This window comes from Triturus cristatus, chromosome 4_1 (genome assembly GCF_964204655.1).
Source record: "Triturus cristatus chromosome 4_1, aTriCri1.1, whole genome shotgun sequence".
NCBI lineage: Eukaryota > Metazoa > Chordata > Amphibia > Caudata > Salamandridae > Triturus > Triturus cristatus.
In genome coordinates, this window is record NC_140585.1 from 65,572,576 (window position 1) to 65,596,923 (window position 24,348).

At 48.1% G+C, this 24,348-nt stretch overlaps 1 protein-coding gene and 1 long non-coding RNA gene across 2 annotated transcripts in view; one reads left to right on the plus strand and one right to left on the minus strand.

Moving 5' to 3' along the window:
* The window catches only part of LOC146839538 (uncharacterized), a 1,010,507-nt gene that overhangs the window by 75,442 nt on the left and 910,717 nt on the right, over nt 1–24,348 (plus strand). The gene's annotated exons all lie outside the window — the stretch shown is intronic.
* UNC93B1 (unc-93B1 regulator of TLR signaling) overlaps nt 1–24,348 on the minus strand; it is a 260,649-nt gene that overhangs the window by 62,847 nt on the left and 173,454 nt on the right. The window contains exons 9-10 of the mRNA XM_085651595.1: nt 12,063–12,245; nt 10,155–10,428 (exon numbers count right to left, since the gene is read on the minus strand). Coding sequence (XP_085507721.1) covers nt 10,155–10,428; nt 12,063–12,245 — 457 coding nt within the window. The remainder of the gene's footprint in view (nt 1–10,154; nt 10,429–12,062; nt 12,246–24,348) is intronic.

Sequence of the window (24,348 nt, forward strand, 5' to 3'; positions counted from 1 at the left end):
TCAGCGTTGGACTGTTTTTGGGCTGCTACGACGAGAGAGGAGGGATCCCATCAACCCGGGATGAGTTGAGAACCCGAGTGTCGCGTTCCTTCGCTGCGTGGGATTCGTCGTCGAACTTTTGGACTTCACTAGCGAAACGGGTGACTAGCGCCCCTCATTTCTGCTTGACACCGATGAGATCAGTAAATGACATTTTGGCAACTTGTTTGGTTGCTGTCCCTGCTTCGTTGGAGACTCTGACTCATATTTTCAATATATCAACCGCTCGCCCCAATATTCTTCTGGGCGATTTCGCTACCCATCAGTATTGCCCCTTGTGTACTGAATTGTCAGACCCGATACCCCCCATCCAGTCCCAAATAGTTACCTATGATATCACACAAGGTGATTTGTGTTTTTTCCTTACGTGTAATCCTAGTGCAATTTCGGAATGTATGCGTTTAAAATTGAAAGGTGCCACCTCATTCACCACTCATGAACGAACTTTGTGCCTTCAAAGGACACCGAAAATGTGTACTTCTGTTCAGAATAACATGACTTGCAAGAGTATGGTAGTTGCCCCCAGTCATTATCGCACGATGTTACTACCTGCCGGATGGCTTTTCTCATGTGGTAATACTTCCTGGCCATATGTCCCCACAAATATTTCTGGAGGCCCTTGTGCCATTACTAGACTAAGCTTGCTCATGTTTTCATCACATCCGAATGCCAACTCTCGTGTGATTCGAGATACAGTGAGGTTACAGGAGGATTGTGACTCATCTTTGCATTTATATTCTAAGTCCAAATACCTTAGCCTGGCTATTTCAATTATTGGTGTTCCTGCTTTGGCAGTTTATAATGCAAAATCTATTGAGAAAATGGCCTGCTGGATGGTGAAATCCATTAATAATACTTCTACAGTCCTGTCGGACATGCTATTAGACGCCCAGGGTGAACGAAGGGCTATCTTGCAAAATCGAGCGGCCATTGATTATCTTTTGCTTAAACATGGACACGATTGTTCTGATTTTGAGGGTCTTTGTTGTTTTAACTTGTCTGATCATACACAATCCATTCGAGCTCACATTAATAAGCTACATGACTTAACAGAAGAAGTTAGAAAACACATTGACCAGGGCTGGTTTGACTGGCTCTTTAATTGGTTACCTGATTTACATATGTTACGTCAAATATTCTGGAGGTATTCTGATTGCTATTGGCATTTTGATTTCCATCTGTTGCTTTATTCAGTGTATTCCTTCACTACTTCAATTCTGCACACCTGGTAATAGACATAGATCAGTTAGTTTTGTTTCATATTATTCTTCCACAGATGTTAGTTCTGTTTAATGAATGTATAATAGACTGAAGTCAAGGGTGAAATGTTCTGCTCGATTTTCCTGGCCTTCTTGTGTTAACAAGTGATTGAATGTGACTTCAGTCTCTTACCATTCAAGCCTAAGGGTTAGAGTAGTGGATGGAGCCTATTTACTAGGCACTTCGACATGATTCTGTGCTCTTCCCCATAGATCAGGGCTTGCACATATAGCCTAGGGGATAGATTTGTTAGTATTAGGGATAACCTGTCCTGTAGTGAGGGTATTTCATGGAGCCGTGCTGAATGCAGGCCTGGTAGGCCTCAAACGGGAGAGACTCCATCTTTCTTTCTGCTCCGGCAGCTTGGGATTCTTCTAGGTCAAACGTAATGTTTTAGTTATGAGGTGTTATTCGCTTGGAGAGAACCGGTTCAGGCCGGCCCTTATCGAAGGATTGTATTTTTCTTCATGCCGAAGACACTACATCAGGCCGGCCGGCTGGGAACGTGTCCTTGGTACGGGGAGGTACAAGAATTTGGTGGGCGGCAGGTTACGGGCCGGAATTTTCCATGAGGAAATGCACCTCTATATTAGTGAAAGTCTGAGGCAGTTACGAGAGCAGTCCGTAGGCGGCATCTAGCCGTTAGCAGTAAAGCTACTACTTATTCCAGGGAAGACAGACGCCATCTTGAGGGCGGAGAAGAACTGAGAGACAGATGCTTTCCTAACAGAATAACCAGAGAGGAGAGAGTAGCCGATAAGGAAGAGGTCCCAGTGACTCGGAGAAGGGTGATCCCAGGCGAGCCGAGGCACAGACGAGAAGGGAGCCTAGATGACCACTGAGTGCAGGCTACATACTACTAAGGTGATGTCGACCCTTTCTTATTAGAGTGTACAACTTAATCTTTCACTTTTCTTTGCAGGTTATGTGTTATATCGTAATGTTATGTGATTGTATGTGCAATGAGTAATAAAGTATCCAGTTTGTAGTGAACCAACATATGCTGTGTGTGTTCTTGTATAAGAGGGTAGCCTATTCTTCTAGTCAGCTGCGGCTACATGAACAGATGTTAACCCTGATCAGGTAAGTGGTAACTGAATAAGGGAAAGAGGAGCCCCTCAAACCTGAGAACAGGCTATGCCCGAACTGGCAATCCTTGTGTGATCTGATGAATAGTGAGACTGATTCCCTTTTTGTATGTTATGGTGATCATAGGATGAACTGTCGTATGAGACTGCCGTCTAGGTAGAGAGGTCTGGGTTCGTATGGGACCGCGAGGCCGCCACTTGTGATACTGTCGTATGGGCAGAGAGGTCTGGATCCGTATGGGATCGCGAGGCCGCCGATTGTGCTGAGACTGCCGTCTGGGTAGAGAGGTCTGGGTTCGTATGGGACCGCGAGGCCGCCACTTGTGATACTGTCGTATGGGCAGAGAGGTCTGGGTTCGTATGGGACCGCGAGGCCGCCACTTGTGATACTGTCGTATGGGCAGAGAGGTCTGGATCCGTATGGGATCGCGAGGCCGCCGATTGTGCTGAGACTGCCGTCTGGGTAGAGAGGTCTGGGTTCGTATGGGACCGCGAGGCCGCCACTTGTGATACTGTCGTATGGGCAGAGAGGTCTGGATCCGTATGGGATCGCGAGGCCGCCGATTGTGCTGAGACTGCCGTCTGGGTAGAGAGGTCTGGGTTCGTATGGGACCGCGAGGCCGCCACTTGTGATACTGTCGTATGGGCAGAGAGGTCTGGGTTCGTATGGGACCGCGAGGCCGCCACTTGTGATACTGTCGTATGGGCAGAGAGGTCTGGATCCGTATGGGATCGCGAGGCCGCCGATTGTGCTGAGACTGCCGTCTGGGTAGAGAGGTCTGGGTTCGTATGGGACCGCGAGGCCGCCACTTGTGATACTGTCGTATGGGCAGAGAGGTCTGGATTCGTAGGGGATCGCGAGGCCGCCGATTGTGCTGATACTGTCGTATGGGCAGAGAGGTCTGGGTTCGTATGGGACCGCGAGGCCGCCACTTATGAGATCTTGGTATGCATAGTAGGAATCCCCTGTCCTTAGGTGATAGATATATGTGGTTGTAGGATTAGAAATAGGTTCTAGGGAGGGGGTAACGTTCTGGCTGGGTTAGTGAGGCTCTGATGAGCAGGTTCTATCTGATCCGAAAACCCAAGCAGAACATACACTCAGATGGATTAAAATGGCTGGTGCAGGGGGGAGGAGCCAAGATGGCGACCGGAGCAGTCGCTTGAGCGCCCGGCTCCGTCGGCCCTTGGCCTCGGACTATCATCCTGATTCCTATCCTTGCCGATTTTCGAGGTGCAACGCGTGCGACGACGCGCTGACTGCGCCGCCGCTTTCCCGAAGTCTTAGCCCGCCCGGATGCCGGAGTTTTTGGTGCCTTTGTTCCCCGCCCTGGACCCTTGCTCTACTGTGGCCTCGGCCGGCCCCCTGGAAGCGTCGCAGTCACCGGACCCGCTGGTGCAAATCTGAGCCCGAGGTCCCGATCCCGCCTCACGCCATGTACGGTCGCCAGAAGAGCCGGGAGAGAGACGCCCGGACACCTCCTGTACCCTGCATCTGACGGGCTGGAGCCAGAGGGTAAGCCCCGGTGTGGCGGGTCTCCTACCCCGCTCTGTGGACCACGCCGTGGAAGGCTGCAGACCCCCTTCTTCTATGGTCTAGTCGGCTGCAAAGAGCGCCCGAGGGAGGGGAAGAGACTGCTGGCTTTCACCTGTTGCGGCGCAGACCTGTTGGGAATTGCCTCCTTGTCACGATCCCCCCCCCTGGCCACGGTACCGTTCAACGGTAAAACATGGCGCTGATTGCCTGCTCGCTGCTGGGGGGTGATGCTCCGGTCTCGCCCGCTGCCCGCTTCGCCCTCCCTCTACCAGACTCCAGCTCCCCAGTGCCGTCCCGGATTGCTGCCGTTGGGGGGACGCAGCCTCCGCTGACATACGGCTCCGTTCTGGCTGCCCTGCGGGACTTTCGTCTGCAATTGTGTGTCGGCTTGCAAACGCTGAGTGAGCGGTTCGACTCTACACTGTCTGCTGCGGGCCGTGAGCGCCCCGTTTGTGATCAACAAGACGTGAGTCTGCCAGTGCTGTGGCCCTCCTGCGGGGAAGCAACGACTGGGTATAACGGTGCTACACTGGTGTCTGCATTTGGCTTTCCCGGCGCTCGGGATCAATCGCTCTCCTGCTCAATGGCAGATACTTTGTTTCCCCGGTCATTGCTGCCTGCTTTGTTGTTGCCTGCCTCACCGTGCCCGCAGGAGTTTCCAGCTGAACTACACCTGGCGACCTCGAGGAACCGTTCACGGTGGCCTATGACTCCTTTTATGTGGAACTCATGTACTTTACAAGCCAGGTCTGGATTTTATATGGTGTGCAAGGGGACCTCCATAGATGATCGGCGGCCATTTTGTGACTCTACTTCTCCATCTTCTCCCAAGTGGCCATATTGTCTTTGTCTGTTCGGGATGGGGGGCATTCAAGAGGGGGCGGGTCTAATCGTACGCCCGCGATCGGGCCAGGGCTAGATTACTTTCTATCATCATGGCTTCACGGCCGGGCTGGACTGGGACTGGAATTGTCTACTTATGTTGTGCGCACTCGTCGCGATCTGTCTGCCTTCATTTCCGTGGTGTTACATGCTGTCTTCCCACGACCGCCTTCGGGTGTAGTGGGGTTTCAGTGTGTGGAGGCTTGGTTGGCCGGTGGTGTCGGGCGCTCCTGAGGATACGTGGGCTCCTCCCCGCCTCCTTTCTTCTTTCTTCTCTTAGTTTCTTTACTCTATTCCTACTTTCTCTCTCGTCTATATTTCGGGTTCATTGGGCGACAGGCACTATGCTGGGGGGGGGGTAGGCCATAGCCTCCGCATTGGTGTAGGGTGGGGGGGTAATTTACTGTTTCTTCTTAGTTCTATGGGCCTCTTTCTTTCATGTCTCTGCGCTATACTTGTTTCGATTCGGGGTCCGGGTGTGGGGTGGATTGAGTGGGGGCGGCTTTTAGGGGGTGCGTATTTACTACTGTGATGATCCTGTTATCTAATTGCATCGCCTTACTGTATGAGATTTTCTATGGCTGTTTTAATGATGCTGCTGCTCTCCAGTGTATGAAGCCGACTTGCGGACTCGAATCTCCTTGTTTCTATCCTTTACTGACTTTATTCTCGATAAAAAATTTTTTTTTTTTTTTTTTGAAAACCTTAAAATTAACCTTCACTTCTCCTTCCCCCGGTGTCAAGGATCCCTCCAGTGTATGAATCCTGAATCGTTGCTAATCTTGACCTTGCCGCACAGGGAATGTATTGTTTGCCTCTGTGCTCAACCGTATTGTGGCCGGCCTGATGGTTGTAGGCCCGTATTTGTTCTTTTACTCTGCACAAATAAAGGTTTTTAAAAAAATAAAAAAAAAAAAAAAAATAAATGGCTGGTGCATATCTTTGCCTATTTTTAATGGTATTTTTTGGCTAACTAGAGGTTCGCACCCAATTTGCAATCCCATTTTTTTTTCTTTAGATTTTTTTTCCTCTCCACCATCCACTTTTTCCAAATTCGATAGACTATAGAAACTCATGAGCTCTGCTCACGCTTCTTGAACTCTATGTTCGTCCTATGCTTACATCCAATGGACTGACCAGGGAAGGGTGTATTGAGGATACTGGATTCCCTGCGGACATTGCTAAGTTAGCATATGTTAGTACACGCTTGGCTGCCATGTTGCTGCTTTTGCACACATTTCTATATTACTTTGTTTTTGCAAAACCAGTGCTTGTGCTCGTCCACATGAGAACCGTGTACCTTTCACGTTTCTTGCTGTTATCTGTGGGTCTTGTCTGCACATCGTGTTCAAGGTCGAAAAAAAATGTCTCTTGTTAACCTGCTTTGGTCAGTCTCATGCATGTTAGACATAATACACACACAGCTGCACTACTGAAAATCGAGTGCTTTTAATAAGGCATTGCATGCATGTTAGGCACTTCAAGAATACCCTTCCAGAGAGAAGAGCTGTGCTTGAACGGAGATGTAAACTTTTGCATCTAAACCTAGAGGTATGGGGTCCTCCCTGACAAAGCCCAGAGGTCTTCTATTTCTATAATAAAATAGTTCCTAGCACGGGGAGGGTGGCAAGGCACGGTAGTCCTTTTTCCACTATCTTTATAGGATGATATCCCGGTTTGTTTTCTATGGAATTGTAACAATGCTTACTATCTTGTGTTTATGCATTTTGCTGCTAGTATTGGCTTGTATACTGAGTTATAGAGCACGTTAGATAAAATAAACATTTTAAACTATACAGTGTCTCTGATTATTCACGTTGTGGACAAGTATGAGTGAGTGAGCGAAAGAGTGTTCTTGCGATTCCTGGGAGGATCTGAGTTACATGTTCTAGGATGTCTAATCATTAGTAGCTTCGCTGTAGTACGGAGAACGAATGAGACACTATAGCTAGTTGGATTGGGGATCCGGGCACTAAGGTGGGTTTTTGGTACACCACTACACACTGAGGTCCTGGTTTCCTGCGCATAGTTCTGTATATGTGCAGAATCCCTGCAACAGTTCAATTAATTGACCAAGGTATCCTTTATTAGGATTTCCAGCCCTACCCCAGTAAGTTTGCCAAGGTCATTGCCACCACAGAGCACAATCATGAGGTCTTGATGTTGGCTATCTGCAGTGCTTTCAAACAAAGGCAGCAACTGATGCCATCTCTGTCCACCCCAAATAATGTCACATTAAGCAGACCCATGTCCCTATCAATGCAACTCTTTCTAGCAGACTCTCTGGACAAAAACACAAAGCTATGACCCACAATCCACACTCTAGCCATTTTGATGGTAAGGAGGAGTAGCACACAGGAGAAAGCTGGAGCTGAATGAGACAGGCTTGAAAATGAAAGGCAGTTAGAATGGAGGACAGGGCCTATTTTATAAAAATAACACATTTTATTGGATGGTGTAACTATGCAGGGACCTAAAATTAGGTAGTGATTTTGAAAGAGAGGAGTTGGTGTAAACGCTAGGGGGTTTGACCTAAAATCTGGGGAACTGGGTTCGAGTCTCGGCATGGATGTGCAACATCCGGTGATTCTGGGCAAATCACTTGTGTCCTCATGAAACGCAACTGGTGCTTGTGTAAAGTGCTTTGATACCCGATACCTTCTGGACAAGTTTGCGCTACCTAAAACGCCATTAGAAAAGTAAGTAGATATGTGATTAGGTCTGGAAAACGTTTAAAAATGTACGGTATTTTGGATGTGCTTATATTTCTAAACAGTCAACCACACCTGCTACAGTTGAATTTGAAGCTAGAATGCCGCTTATATAATGTGTTGTGAACGTTTGACCTACTGGTACAAGAGAGTGTTCAAAAGGGGGTTGCTATGGAAATTGAGCTAAAACAGAGTGGGGAAAGAGTTCTAAATAGACTGTGCTTTCGAAGTTGAAAGCACAGTGGTTTAGACACATTGCTTATTATAAAAAATGTATTTTCTAAATCACTACTACCTTAAAAAGTCAAATGTAAATGCAAAGTTAAAGTAGCACAATTTTAAATGGTTTAACTGGCTCCCATATTGATTTATGAATCAGTCACAAAGTTACACGGAGGGCCAGACTGCACGTCACAACGGATTAGCTTTTTAACAGGAGACTAAGAAAGAGTTAAAAAGAACTGACCACTGAGAAGTGGAATAACAAACAAAAAAAAATAAAGGAAGATTATGATACACTCTTAAGGAAAGGAAGTTTTTAGGTATCCCAAATGTAAGACCTTGGGTACCAGGTCGCTAAATTGAGTTGTCTGAGGTCTGGGTGACTGAGCTGATCCTCATGCTGAGATAGAAGATCTGTCTTCAGTGGATGTTTCTGGTGCGGGTGCACTCACACCTATAAAAGCATGGAGTACCATGCTTGTCTCACCCACATTGGTGCCACCAGAATGAGCAGCACGCTCTGCCTCAGTGCTAGAATGGCAACAGCATGGAGGGAACCAAGGACAGGAGCAGAGTGCAGCTGAGTGGTTGGTAGAAGACAAAGCTGGGGGAGAAGAATGAAAGTGGTGGAAGGGTAGAAAGAGAGTTCAAGAATGATAAGGCACACCATTGCATGAGGTGAGGCAGGAGGTGGAAGACACTGGCTTCTCCTCTGCAAGGCGACAACCATGAGCGTACTCTAGGTGCACAGACCTAGGAAGAACAAGGAGCAGGATGTGCTCTATCATGGAGTGCTAAATGAAGCATCAATGTAAGAAAAAAGAAGAAAGAACACCAGTTCCTGCACCAGGGTGGAACAATTACAGACTAGGCAGAAAAGTCACAAATAAAAAGCAGGTACCTGGGATTGACCAGAAAACCATCTAATGATGAGCATGATCTGAATCATGGCAGAATTGTATGTAGGGCTTTCTCTGACAGACTGTCTGTAGAGACATTTCTGATTAATTTCAAAGCAAGTGTGTCTCAGCATTATGATCTATGCACTTCAAATGTACATTGGAACAAATGACCTGGTACATACACAGTCTGACTTACCCATCACCACAATACCAGTGACATGAGTCTATGATCATCCAACCAGCACTTATCCAACATGGAGGCCAGTTACTGGGCATCCTTGCACCAGACTGTAACCTGCACCTTATTCAAAATGGAGACCGATTACTAGGCGTCCTTGTCCCAAACTCTGTAACATACACCATATCCAACAATAAGGCCAATTACTGGGCATCCTTGTCCTAGATTCTGTAACCTACACCTTATCCAACAGGGAGGCCAATTACTGGGTGTCCTTGTCCCAGATTCTGTAACCTACACCTTATCCAAGATGGAGGCCAATTACTATGAGTCCTTGTCCCAGACTCTGTAACCTACACCATATCCAACATGGAGGCCACTTACTGGGCATCCTTGTCCCAGATTCTGTAACCTTCACCTTATCCAACATGGAGGTCAATTACTGGGCGTCCTTGTCCCAGATTCTGTAACCTACCCCTTATCCAACATGGAGGCCAATTACTATGAGTCCTTGTCCCGGACTCAGTGACCTACACCATATTCAACATGGAGGCCAATTACTATGAGCCCTTGTCCCAGACTCTGTAACCTACACCATATCCAACATGGAGGCCAATTACTGGGCATCCTTGTCCCAGATTCTGTAACCTACACCTTATCCAACATGGATGCCGACTACTGTAAGTCCTTGTACCAGACTCTGTAACCTGTACCTTATAGAACATGGAGACCGATAAGTGGGCTCCCTTGTCCCAGACTCTGTAACCTGCACCTTATCCAACATGGAGGTCATTTACTGGGCTTCCTCGTCCTAGACTCCGGAACATCTTGCATCCTAGTCTGGCATTAGAACCCATGCCCGTCCGTAGGTAAATCTCTTGTATACCAAACTCTTTACATAGATCTTGTGCTAATGAATTGTGACCACAAGGGCACTGATCGAGGAATACGGGACAAAGGCGCACACCTCACATCCGATTATATTTGTCCTACCCTTTATTTCCCAAGGCAGCATGTTATTACAAGCGCTCCTTTAGTGCTTCGTAGTTGCAGTAAGGGGTCATTGCCGCACTTTACAACATTCCAAAATAAATAAATCTTAATACTGATGAGTCAATGTCCTTTTCGTGATGCACCCATGCGCCTTGTGAATTGAACTGAGTGAGTATTTTATGCATGCGTAATGTTTCTAGCTGAGCTATCAGCACTGGTAAGTGTTCTGTGGCCACAAGGTGGGGGTTGTGTAAGGCACGCGTACGGTAAGCCACCTCCAGCTTGGTTGTCCATGCTCCTCCCGCCACCATTTCTTCCCAACATACAATAACCACTACTTACTGCTCAAAGAAGTCTTGTTCAAGGCGCTGCCTATCCCCCACACCACTGCAAACAGGTAGATGAAGGGGTTCTGGTTTGGGTTCCGGGGCGTGGGCGACCAGCAGAAGAGGACGATGATGAGGATGGCGTGGATAGCTGCACCTGAGACCAGGGTCACCTGGCGAGGAAGCCTCAGCATGGAGAGGGACAGGCAGGAGAAGATGGAAGCCGAGAGTCCGTACGCAATGATGATGTAAGGCAGGTTCTCCATCCCTATGGTGCAGACACCGTAGCACTGAGGAAAAAGGTCAGCAACATTATTAGGATCGTACAAAGTGCTAAAGACCATAAACTAGGCACTACAAGCACCTGTTAAAACAGGTGAGGGTTTAAAGTCTTCTTAAAACCTTTTCTGGCCATGATGTCTCAGATCCTCTAGTGAACAGTCCCATCTGCGGCACGGCGGACTAGGCACCGCTTTACCGCCTGCCTTCAGCCTAACACTCTTGGGGAGTTGGCAACTTGTAATCACTTGACCTCCGAGTTCTCATAGGTATGCATGCAACAAACCATTGCTTTAAGTATTGCCGAATACAGATTTATGTGTTAGATATGTGAACTGGAGGTGGGGGGCGGGCAAATGGGGGCCACTGTAACTCTTTCTATATTAGGAGAATATGAACTCTCCCAGGGTAAACAGAGATGGTTTTAGAGTCCTGATGAACTTGGAGCTTCTCGGCATTACCTCTTTAGCTGTTTCTTGGTGCAACCTTCTTGGCTGCTGAATGACCCCATGTCTACATGTTCCTATTTATTTATAGAGATTTATGTAGTGCAAACAAGACTCAAGAGGGTATCACAGCGCTTTACAAATAGTCAGGAAGAGGAACCAGGTAGGGCAATACAACAGCATGTTCAAGAACGATACAGGACGTCACAACGCCAAGCTGGGGAGGTAAACCCAAACAGAGCAAGGCAGAAACGTAACAGAGCAAGGCCAAAAGACCATAGGTAGGGCAAAACCACAAGAGACAGGGCCAGGTGCAGCGATGACCTTCTCCGCAGCCCTTAAGTCCTATCATGCAGGAGGCTGACGCAAAGGCGGTCCTCACACTCCTGGTGCATCCTAGGAGCTCGGCTGCTCTCAGGCTCCAGGAGCCTCCCTGCCTGGCCGCCTGTCCGCGCTCAGTGATGCGCCAGTGTTTGTTACTGGTTTACGGCCTGGTCTAAAGACTGGGCACAAACCATACAGCGCCTATTGCATTACCACCAGTTACCGGGCAGTGCGTAGTTCGTACAAAAAAAAAGCCAGGGCCTTCATCAGGAGGCACTGCAGCGTGCACCACCCTTTGCCCCAGCCAGCGCTGCCGGTGACAGTCCAAACACATTTACAATCACCACCCTGCGTCCAAACACACCTACAATCACCGCCCTGCCACAGGTCTGGCACTTGAGTCTATTCCAGGCCCCCAAAGCTAGAAGAAGTACTTGGGTGGCAGCTATTAGTCATTTTTAAGGTATATTGAATTAATAATAAACTCAGTTGTGCTCAGCTCTAACTAAAACAACAGTGCCACCTTGTGGTTCACTGTCATAAGGGCCGGTGTTGGCAACTAAGTGCAGGTGCCGAGCACCGGCACAAATTAAACACTACTATCCAGTATGTTTCTGTAAACAATCTCCACATCTAGGCATATATGGGCATTTCCCCGTGCACCCGGGATGTGCTTCATTTTGTGCGCGTTCCTTCCATATTTTTCCTGTATACACTCTTGCAGATACTGTTTTCACCCATTTTAGCGCTAGCACTGAATTGTCTAGTGTCTAAACAGTCTATAAACAGCTCCAGAATGAGCTTCCACAGACCCCAGGTCCACGGATATTGAACCTCCTCCCCATCAGTTCCTTGATCGCACTCCCAGGACCCACCAGGATGAAGCCAGTGACGACGAACAGCACCTCGAAGCCGCTGTAGATGAAGAAGGGGAAGAGATGGCGCAGGCGGTAGTCGCGCATGTGCTTGAAGGGCAGCTGGAAGATGTTACCCCAGCCGATGCTGCGCAGGTCGATCTCCTCGGTCGGCCGGTAGGCGGCGCCGCACAGGACCAGGACCTAAAACAGGGGCGCGAGGTAAAGAGCAACAAAGCCAGTTACACACTCCACTGCCCAACACCCTCCCAACAGAATCATTTACAACATGAATCGGACCTTTCAATTTCCAAGACGTTTGAAGGTTCCATCTTCATCCTATACATTTATGCACATCTGCCACAGCGGTACTTGAACATGTTGAGTTTCTTACTATTAACACATCATGCTCTGTGTCTTCAAAGGACTCATTTTACATGTATTGTATGTTATGTAATAAAAGATGTGACAAGCTAAAGGAAGAACAAAGATCTGCAGAGGGGGAGAGCAGAGAGCGAACATCGGATAGGATCTGGATGCAGAAGAGGGTCAGACATGTGGCGTGGGCCTGTCCTTGTCCCAGGGGTGAAGGGAAGAGTTTACAACTGAGACCAAGGTGCCATTCAAGGACCCTAGAAGGAGGAGCTCACTGTAGGCGCAGGAAGCAAACCGCACCAGTGGAGTGCAATGACCCGCAAGCCGCTGCCAATGGTGGACCTTGTTCAATCAATCAGGGTTTGTAAAGCGCGGCAAATCACCCGCGAGGGTCTCAATGATTTGGAGTCGCTGCTTGCTTTGTGGTGATCTATTCATTCAAACAACCAGGTCTTGAGCCAGAACACAAGCAGAGACAAACAAGCATTTGCAATGCAATAGGTCTCGCATTTACGCGGGTTTGAGCTATTGACATTGAAAATAATTATGCCTTTCATTTATGTTTTTGTTTCTAAAACAAAGAAAAGGCATTGTCATGTATAATGCCAATAGCTTAAACTCGCGTAAATGTGAGACCTATTGCATTGCAAATGCTTGTTCTACTGTGCATTGAGAGACGGTTCCAATGCTTGGGCTCGAGGTAAGAAAGGCACGACCCCAACTCTTATCCACAATGCTCCCATCAAGAGGTCCAAAGTGGAGGATGAAGGTTGGAGAGCACCTGGAGACGGCATGGACTAAATACGTTCCTTAAATGGAAGGGACATAAACCAAATATGGCACTCTGCACATAGATCTGAAGATAGAATACTGTTTGATTGGCAGCCAAGGCCGCTCTCGAAGATGTAAGGCATAGAAACTGGATGAGGCGTGTAGCTGCATTTCAAACCATCTGCAGGTGATGAGAGAGGGAGTTTTGGGGTAACCTGCACTCGAGAGGTTCTGCCGCTCAGTCTTTGTTTTAAATTTTTAATAACCTCAACTAAAATCAACAACTAATTCAATTTTACAGTAATACTAAAATAAACTAAGATAGATAGATTTATAAAATGTCATTTGATAAGAATATGCTACAGGGCTTGGTCTGGCAAGATGGCCAATCTGAGACGTGACTAGAGTGCTCCGCTGCCCTAGATATTTATTATTTTTATTTTTTAAACCTGCTGAATTCTAAAGTGGAAAGTCACACCAGAGGACAATTCCACCTCCTATAGACCCATTGTCTTACTGTTCCCCGATTGTGGACTGGCCAGCGGTGTCAGGGGTGCTCTGGTGGGGAGGGGGGGCAAGAATGTGCAGTGCTAAGAAAGTGCGGTGCTGCCGATCTGATGCACGCAGCACTGGGGGAGCCCATGGCCTGTGGGACTTGATGCTAGTGACCCAGCTTCAGACTTAAAGGATGGCGGACTGAGGCCAATATCACAAATACTCTCCGTGTGCAGATGGTGAGCAGTGCAGTGTTCTGTTGGATGGCCCCAGTGTGGAGAATGGCTGATTGAGGTGCTTGAGTGCAGTGGGGGGGAAGGACGAGAGCCGGGCCTGTTTGGTGTGCTCTGATTTTAGAGCTGGGTACGCGCTGGTCACCGCAGCACAGTGAGAGGGGCGGGCAACCATCGCACTGTCCCTGAGCGGGTAGGGAGGTACTGGGATTAGCGCTGGGTCCACATTTGACTGCCGGTGGCCTGAGGACTAAAACAACGCTGGTGGAGAAATTGTGCAGCTGGGGAGCTGTGAGGCCTGAGCCGATGGCGGTGATTAGCCAGGGAGAGTGACGGTACCCTGATCGGCGGCACGGCACGGCAGGCTCAGGTTAGTTTTCTCCTCCAGTGCAGGGCAGTAATTAACTCGGCTGAAGCAGCCTTTACAGATTTGCTGGCAAAGATTCCAGCAGCGCCCATGTGAATGTCCCCAAACTGCAGGGGGGTGAGAGGGTTTGTGGCACGCTGTGATTAACAGGACAGGGTCTCTAGTCAGACCCTGCACTGTCAATCAGGTGCGCAGCGACCATTCGGTGAAAGTGCCATCATGACTTTCATTTGGTGTAATGAGTTAATCTGTTTTTTTTTTTTTTTAACAAACACATTTCTCATGTGTTTTATTTAGTATGTGCTGCAACTGGTACAGAATAATTATGCAGGATCATATTTTGCCCTTAGCCCCGCCCCTAGCCACACCTCTATTTTAATGGCTACCTGCACTTATTTTTCCCCATTTAAAGGACTGGGTGACGTCAATCATGATGTATACGTTTGTCTTCAGAGCGAGTTTGGGCTCAACTGTACTTTCCTCACCAGCCCTCATTCTAAAGAAACCAGGCTATTTATAGCTCATTCATTTCTCCCTCTCGAAGCGCACAGCTCGCTGTCGTAGCTCCCATGTGTCTCTCTTTCTGCTTTGAATATGTTTGTTTCAGTCTCGTTGCCTCAGAGCTGGCCACAATGATTTAAAGCCAGACCTGCCTGGATTGATTTCATGGTGAACGGTGTGCTTTGGGGTTCTCTCTTCTGCCCTGTTTGTTTGCATGTTTTTCGCCGCTCCTTTCTGTTCTCACGATAGAGAGAGTCTGTTGCTAACAGCCAGCATGAACAGACTCGCTTCTTTCATCTCCTCCTTCCTGTAGTCATGAGAGAGAAGCTGCCATTACTGCTTCGTATCGTTCCCGCCACAATTAATAACGTAACGGAGGACGTTGCGCCGCGTACTTTATATAGGCAATGTCGACATTAAAAATTTATAATTTGTACTGAGATTTAAAAACATGGATTTATCCTTCTTTTCTTTATTAGATTTACAGTAAAGAGAAGTTTGGTGCACTGATTCTGTCAACAAATTCTTCTGAAGAAGAGCATTCAATTACTTACACTGTCTCTTTCCTATAACTCCTCAAAGCCTTGTCACTGGTAGGAAGCGCTACGTAAATGTAATTACAAAAGACTCAAGTGAGGGAGGGCGCTCTCGTGTGATTAAGCGCAGCCAACAGCTTTTATGGCCTTCAATTACCTCTGCTGGAGCCTGGAGTTTCGAGACTCCTTTGACCCCTGGGAGGAGGAATGCTGCCCTCATGTCAGCTGAAGGGGGGAGGGGGGGAGGGGGGGGGGTTGCAATCCTCTTTTAGGCTGTTGAGATGCTGGAGCTCCGAAGTGACTCCTAACTGAACCCAGTAACCTGGTGGGAGGGGTGAGGGACGAGAGCCCAAGGCAGAAGGAGGGAGGGGCTGCAATGCTTCGTGCCAGCTACTGCGCTGAAGCTGCATTAACAGGGAGAAATGAATTTGGCAGCTTTAGTGATGCTACAAACTGAGCGCGCTGGTGTGCCTCACTGCTGATCACACAAAGCAGGGGCTGGTACGGTGGTCTCCTGAAGCCATGTACTCGGCAGGAGAGGAGAGGGCGTGGAAACCTTCAGAATAGCAGGCAGACCACCAGGAAATGACCGACCCCAGAAAGGTTTGAAGGGAGAGGCCCGCAGGACAAAGAGCAGAACCGAGCACTGCAGTTTACCTGATGCGAGAATAAAAATAACCTGATGCGAGAATAAAAATAAAACACAAGTGGGGCAAGGGTGTTGTGAATGTGAAGGAGATAACCGTGTGATTACAGCCCAATTTACAGAAAGTGTTGTAGGGAAGGCAAGCTCAGAGCAAAAATGCTCTGCAAATGAAAAGGGAAGCTTCGCCAGAAACAAGCAGGAAATCAAGAGAAAACAAGCATTGGCCGTGAAAGTGACACGACCGCGTGAATAAACAAGCCGAGGTGACAAGAAGGGCTGGGCGAGAAGGGAGGGGGGAATGCCAGCATCAAATGAGCCTGAAGCTGACGAAAAGGGAGGGGGAGAAGGGAGGAGGGAGTGCGAGCAGCAGCTGTGCACGTGCACGTCATCGTGCACTCAAGCTTTAGGCCTGCCAAATCATGTGGGTAGCACTTTTAAAAGCCCACTTACAAAATGTCTCAAAGAGACAGCTTGCGCTGTCTCAGCGAGACCTAAAAATGAATGCCATGCTGGCTCAGGGGTGGGGGAGGGGAGAGCAGAGGGGGCTGCATGGGCAGGAGGCAGCAATGTCTGACCCAGTGATGTTGGGTGGGAGGTGTGACAGGCTGGTGCCCCTGGTAGGCTGACAGTGCAAGCGGTCAAGGCACATGCTTCTCTGCCCCAGCCCTACCTGTTTTTCTCACCAGCAGGTTGCAGTCTCATCTCTCTTCCATGGCATGTCTTTCACACCTATCTCTCCTTTCACATTTCTCACAGCTCACCCTGGCTCGGCTCAAGGAGCCGGACCTCTAGCTCAAGCCAGGGTCAGGCCTTGATCACCTCTATTTGGTTTTCCCAGTAAGTTGCCCTACACTGCATGAGCTGGCAAAAGTACCACAGACCACAGTGCCATAGGCAGTCTAAGGGCATACACTGCATGAGCTGGCAAACGTACCACAGACCACAGTGCCATAGGCAGTCTAAGGGCATACACTGCATGAGCTGGCAAAAGTACCACAGACCACAGTGCCATAGGCGCTCTAAGGGCATACACTGCATGAGCTGGCAAAAGTACCACAGACCACAGTGCCATAGGCGCTCTAAGGGCATACACTGCATGAGCTGGCAAAAGTACCACAGACCACAGTGCCATAGGCGCTCTAAGGGCATACACTGCATGAGCTGGCAAAAGTACCACAGACCACAGTGCCATAGGCGCTCTAAGGGCATACACTGCATGAGCTGGCAAAAGTACCACAGACCACAGTGCCATAGGCGCTCTAAGGGCATACACTGCATGAGCTGGCAAAAGTACCACAGACCACAGTGCCATAGGCAGTCTAAGGGCATACACTGCATTTGCTGGCAAACGTACCACAGACCACAGTGCCATAGGCGCTCTAAGGGCATACACTGCATGAGCTGGCAAAAGTACCACAGACCACAGTGCCATAGGCGCTCTAAGGGCATACACTGCATGAGCTGGCAAAAGTACCACAGACCACAGTGCCATAGGCGCTCTAAGGGCATACACTGCATGAGCTGGCAAAAGTACCACAGACCACAGTGCCATAGGCGCTCTAAGGGCATACACTGCATGAGCTGGCAAAAGTACCACAGACCACAGTGCCATAGGCGCTCTAAGGGCATACACTGCATGAGCTGGCAAAAGTACCACAGACCACAGTGCCATAGGCGCTCTAAGGGCATACACTGCATGAGCTGGCAAACGTACCACAGACCACAGTGCCATAGGCAGTCTAAGGGCATACACTGCATTTGCTGGCAAACGTACCACAGACCACAGTGCCATAGGCACTCTAAAGGCAACTCACCAATTAAGTTCAATAAGACTAAAATACCCCCACCCCTGGGTGTGTCCCTGTTCAGAAGGGGGGCGGCCTAGCGATTCTGGCTGGACGGTTCCTGGTAGGGCGGGGCAAAAAGTGATTCGTATATGATTTGCTCACCCTGAGCAAAAAATTATGGAATGCACCCAAAAAAATTGGCTGTGGTCAAAATTAATTCGAGCATTAGATCCATCACCTTTTGGTTTTTCACCTAAGCGGAAATAAAAAAAATTGTGATGGATGGAGTGTGAGGGTCTGAACAAGACAGGACTTCAGGCAGAGAGGGTTAGAAGAGGCGAGACTTCAGGCAGAGAGGGTTATACGAGGCAGGATCTTATGCAGACAGGGTTAGACAAGGCGGGACTTCAACAGAGATGGTTAGAAGACGTCAGGACTTCAGGCCGAGGTGGTTAGAAGAAGACGGGACTTCAGGCAGAGAGGGTCTGAAGAGGCGGGACTTCAGGCACAGGTGGTTAGAAGAAGGTGGGACTTCAGACAGGGGGTTAAAAGATGGCAGGGCTTCAGGCAGAAAGGGTTAGAGGAAGTGGGACGTCAGGCAGAGAGGGTTAGAAGAAGGCAGGACTTCAGGCAGAGAGGGTTAGAAGAGGCAGGATTTCAGCAGAGAGGATAAGAAGAAGGCGGGACTTCATGGTGAGAGGGTTAGAAGACGGCGGGACTTCAGGCAGAGAGGGTCAGAAGAAGGCGGGACTTCAAGCAGAAAGGATTTTGAAGAGACGGGACTTCAGGCAGAGGTGGTTAGAAGGCGGGACTTCGGGCAGGGGGTTACAAAAAGGCGGGGCTTCAGGCAGAAAGGGTTAGATGAGGCGGGACTTTTATTTATTTTATTTACTGGATTTACAGTGCGCAGAGCTACTCAGTCGAGTGTCCCGGCGCGAGCCCAAGCTTCAAAGGGAACCAAAGCAGAGTGAGCAAAGAACAAGCTAATTGAACAAGAAGGTTTTTAACTTTTTCCTAAACTGAGAAGGATTCTTGAGGTTACGTAGATCCAGGGGGAGGGAATTCCAGTAAGTTGCTGCAAGATAGGACAGAGAACTACCACCCTTACATTTCAGGCGAAACCTGGGGACAGATGCTAGAAGCATATTCAAGGAGCGCAGACACCTGCCAGGGGTATAGAACTGAAAACGTTCCCTAAGACAGGCAGGGCCCTACTCGTAAAGTGCAGCGTGAGCGATGGTTACAGCCTTAAACATTATCCTAGCTTTAACTGGCAGCCAGGGTAGATTACGCAAGTGATGCCTGACACTGGAGTGCTTAGGAAGATCGAGAAGGAGACGAGCGGCGGCATTCTGAACCACCTGTAGTTTGTCCAGAAGGTAACAAGGCAAACTAGCATAAAGTGCATTCGCATAATCTATGCGAGAGGTGACCAGAGCACGAATAACCGTTTCTTTAGCAGAGAGAGGCAATAGTGGCAGAAATTTACGGAGAAGTTTTAAAATACCAAAGCAAGTGCCAGTAAGTTTGCCAATCTGGTTACCAAAACTGAGTTTCTCATCAAACCGGATGCCAAGATTTTTCACAGGATGGCCAGAAGGGGAAGGGCAGGGAGGGCTAGAAGACGTGGGACTTCAGGCAGAGAGGGTTAGAAGAGGCAGGACTTCAGGCAGAGAGGGTTAGAAGCAGTGGCAGTTCCATCGCTAAGGTGGAGGAGCGTCGCCCCACTGCTTTGCAGCAGTGTAAAAAAGAAAAAAGAAAATGATAATAACATGATATTATCACAATTAAATCTTTTCCTGCTGCAGCAGCCTTGCAGGCGGGGTGGGCGGCTCTGATGAATGAGGAGCAGGGGAAGGCGTGTTGGGCACTGTGTAAGTGCGCATGAATGTTTGGCCAGCTGCCTTAGGGCGGCCAAACATTCTTGTGCACTGTGCATGTTCTCCACCCAGGCTGCATTACAGCCTGGGTGGTGAACATGTCTATACCTCCAGTCTCCGCCTGAGCGTCGATCCACGGCACTCAGACCAATCACCACGCTGCATTACATTGTTGTGATAGGCTATGGGGAGCCAGGGTGCTTACTGCTTCTGTTTCGACTGGGAGAGAGACAGAGGAGAGACGCAGTTTAAAGTAAGTGCATTGTTTATTTTCTTCCTCAGTACACCTACCCCTGCCCCGACCCCCCATCCCTGATTTATGCCAGCCGCCGCTGGTTAGAAGAGGCGGGACTTCAGGCAGAGGGGGCAAAGAGGGTTAGAAGTAGCAGAACTTCAGGCAGAGAGGGTTAGAAGAGGCGGGACTTCAGGCAGAGGGGGTTAGAGGAGGCAGGACTTCAGGCAGAGAGGGTTACATGAGGCGGGACTTCAGACAGAGAGGGTTAGAAGAGGTGGGACTTCAGCAGAGGGGGTTAGAAGAGGCAGGACTTCAGGCAGAGGGGGCAAAGAGGGTTAGAAGTAGCAGAACTTCAGGCAGAGAGGGTTAGAAGAGGCGAGACTTCAGGCAGAGGGGGTTAGAGGAGGCAGGACTTCAGGCAGAGAGGGTTACATGAGGCGGGACTTCAGACAGAGAGGGTTAGATGAGGTGGGACTTCAGCAGAGGGGGTTAGAAGAGGCAGGACTTCAGGCATAGAGGGTTGCAAGACGGACCTCGCTGTGATGCTTGCACTGAGGCGAGGCTGCCTGTCTTTGCTCAGACAGATAGACTATCAGAGGTGAAACAAAACTTCCTCACATAACAGCATCATGAAGGACTCTCCAGGGAGCTCAGTCCTGCCCTAACTCGCCCTGTTATGTACGCCACCTGCCTCACATGTATTCACTGCCTTGGTACGGAAGCTGAGGAGGCCATGCCCCAAAGCTGGCACCCTAGTCACGTGACCAGGCTGTGATGCTTCCAGGAGGTCACTGCCTCTGTCTTTAGCTCGAAGAATCTCTGCGGACCCCAACTACATTTGTCCCACACTCCACTCCCCCTAATCTTCTACTGCACTGTGTTCTTTCCCAGCAGCCAAGGCCGGCTTTATGGTGCAGCCGCACTGGGCGCTGACCTGGAGGGGGGCACTGACCTGGGGGGAGGTGGGGCTCTGTGTTTAACAATACCATACAATATAAAATCACCTGCTGCAGAGTTCCTTTTGCATCCAGCTTTCAGGCTGCAATAAAAAAGTCAAGATAATGCTTGTGATTAATGTTCCTGCTGGAGAGAGAGATCGGAGTTTTGTCTAGTGGCAGTTTTGACTCGCAATAAAGTAGTGGAGAGGGTTAATATGCCTCCTGCAAAGAACAGATCTGTATCTTATGTGGATAGCTAAGTGGAGTAGTAAAGCCAGCCTTTACCAGCGCTTTAAAACAAATGAAATATATGCCAGAGGGGGTTATGGAGAAATGAGGGGCACTTTTGCAGGGTGTAGTGAGGGAATCTGAGGAGGAGGTTATATGGGGGAGAGGGGAACCAAAACAGATTGTCGCACCAGGCGCCACCAGCGCTAAAGCCGACCTTGCCAGCAGCGCTCTGCTTCAAACCGCGTCTGCCTATTTTGTACACTTATTTTTAGGTCTCGCCTGGCGTTAGCAGCGCGCATGCGATGCACTCGCCATGCGAGGTCCTTTTGTAATCAATACATTTACGGAATTGACTTTAAACCCCGCCCTTGTTTTCAATTGGCACGCTTCATCGTTTATGTTAAACGCTGGCGTGTGATTGAAAATCGGGCTTTTGGGTTACCGCCTTGTCCACTTTTGGCCCCGCCCACCAGGACTGGTGACCACCATCTTGTTTTGTTTGTAGGCAGCGAGGCAGCTTTCTCCTTATTGCTGTTGTGCGTCTTTAATTTCATTGCAACTTGCTCCTCTCAATCTTTATGTATATATTTATTTTTTAAGAGGTACGGCACGCTTTAGTTTTAGCGGCTGCACCACTTCCGTGTATTTTCATTATAGCTTGCTCCTCATTGCGTCCCGATGACCCCCCCACCTCGGCGCGTCCTGAAACTTCAGCATTAGCAGCAACACGAGCGTCATGCTTAATATTTCAGCAGGCGCCCACGTGACTTGCTCACCTTGCTAATGCTTGCTTTTGAAGTTTTGAAGAGAGGAACACGCACAAGTTTTGCCCGCTGTCTTCACTTGTCCAGCCAGAATTATAGATATTGTTTCCGACAAGGGATCAGCGGGGTGCCGTTCATTACTGTTTGACATGAGGTGTGTCAGGTAAGCGCTGGTTAGTGCAACTTCCATGTTTTGTACACAGGAGGGCAGAGTTCTGTAAGTTGTAGTCATACCTCCTCATATGCCTGTTTAAGATGTTGTCCTAGAAAAACTCAAAAAACTTTCAGGGTCATCCTCCTTTCCTAGGTTTCCTTTCTTTTGAAACCCCTCTCAACTCAACGGTCGCTCTTTCCTCTCCCAAGTCTCTTTTTACTTACCCTCTTTCGGTCTTCTCAGCCCCATCTCTTCTCCCTTCCATATATTTCCTAATTTCATACTACATCTCTCTGCCTTGCCTGATAACTTCTCCTCACCCTGTCAGTTTCCATCGTGCCCTCCTTTCATCCACACTGTCTTCACTCCTGTCTTTATCCATCACACTGCGCAGAAGAGAATCTGCGCTCCGAGATTCCCAAGAGCGTATAGAGGCCAAGAAATTGGTGAACTCTGCCAAGTATATCAAAAACTGAATCTCTCCTCCTTCTAATTCGCTATCTAAAATCTTTTCCAATTCCTTTATAAATGTTCCTCTTTTATACCACCGACCCTTTTTTCTTCAGGTTCACTTCTTCTTCCCCGTTTCCTTCTTTTCTGTCTTCGCTCGATTTACATGATTCACAGTGTCACTGAGAAAAATTGCTCCCTTCATCCGCTTATTGCTGAGGGGATCATTGCTTGCCAGCTATGTTTGCTCCACGGAAATACTCCTGGACGTGCCCTTCTCAAACATTTGTAATGTGTTTTCGGTCTTCGCGGTTCAGCTGATGTGCTCCAGTACTGAGGATGTAGCCGTCATTAATACGACAGGAATAGGCATGACTGGGCTCTAAAGAACAGAGTTAAGGTGGCCACCTCACTCTGTGCCATCACATTGTTTACAGTCCTGGACTCTCATATGACAACCTAGTGCCTTCTGGGTATTGTAGTTTTATTTTGATAACATTGCACTAATTGGAATAAAACATGTGATAGCTGTGATTTGTAAATCAAAAGTCCAAGAGTTAAAACGCTGCAGCGCACTGCACCTCAGATATGCCTTGTACTGCTCAAACAGGAGTCCATTTTCCCAAGACCCAAAGCACTCTATTTGGCTATCTAAAGTCCTCTCGATCATCCCTGTCCCTCACTTTTCAAGCAGTTTCCAAAAAGGGAAGCAAGCATTTTTTCCATCACATTTTTGTGGACTGTTGTTGTTTTTTACTTCTTTATCCTATCTAGTTTTGCCTCTCTAGAAACAGTTTATTTTATCATCTTTCAATCCCTTTCGTTGGTTATCAACCTTCTTTCCAATACACTTCCATCTCACTTTCTACAAATTTGAGCAAGTGATTTTCATCAATTTACTTAATCATTCCTGAGGTTTTTATTTTACTCTCCTCCCTTGGCCGCCTCTACTTTGCAGTGTATTGTTTTAAGTCTCCTTTCTTCATCTAATTACTGCTTGATGCAGCCTTTATGGCCTCTTTCATTCCTTTCCGTCCCTTTTTGTCCACCTCTCTCTTCTGATTTTTCATATATCACCAACTTTTCCTATTATACTGTTTCCTGCATAACCTCTTTCATCCTTCACAATCCTATTTTGCCCTCTTTGTTTTCTTATCTCCTCTTACCACCATCTTCAATCCATTTTCCCTTTATATCTCTCTTGCAGAATCAGACTGGCAGCACACAGTTTACATTCTTGTATATGATGTTGTGCTGCAGAGTAATAATGCTCGTAGATGGTGTGCTGTGCTCTGAAGTATTGTGGTATTTCATTAGTTTCTGTTCGGAACTGCCAGTAAAGTCTATGGCTTTTTAGTTGATTGATTTGCAAAATGGTGCCGTAGAATGAGCCATTACATCCCCACTTTTGAGGACAGTATATTGGATGGGAATCCGCCCAAGCCCTTCAAGAAAGGGTTAAACTGAAAAGCTCTGTGCCCTCTGGGAGTAGTATTAAAATATTTCCCAGAGCTGTTTTTTTTCTTCCTACCCTGCTCTATTAATACCGGATTCTGCACACATCTCAGGAACACCAGTTGCTCCCTTCCCCCCTTTCATTTACAGCTCTCAGGTACTCTGATATATCCAAGATTCCTCTCTGCAGGCAGGAGACAAACAAGCACTGAAAATGCAATAGGTCTCGCCTTTGATTAAGTTAAAGCCATTTGCTTTGCTAATGGTATTGTATTCTAGCTTTGCATTATTTAGTGTGTATTTGTGATATGTGCATGTATTTGTATATATTTGCTCTCCCCTCGCCCCTTTCTTCTGCCTCATGCTATTGTAATCCTCACTATACGAAATTAACACACACAGTATTCTTCTATTCATTCACCTCCCAAATCTGAAACACTGCTCTTTTCCTGCTAACGCTATGCTTTAAACTACTACACAGCTAACAAA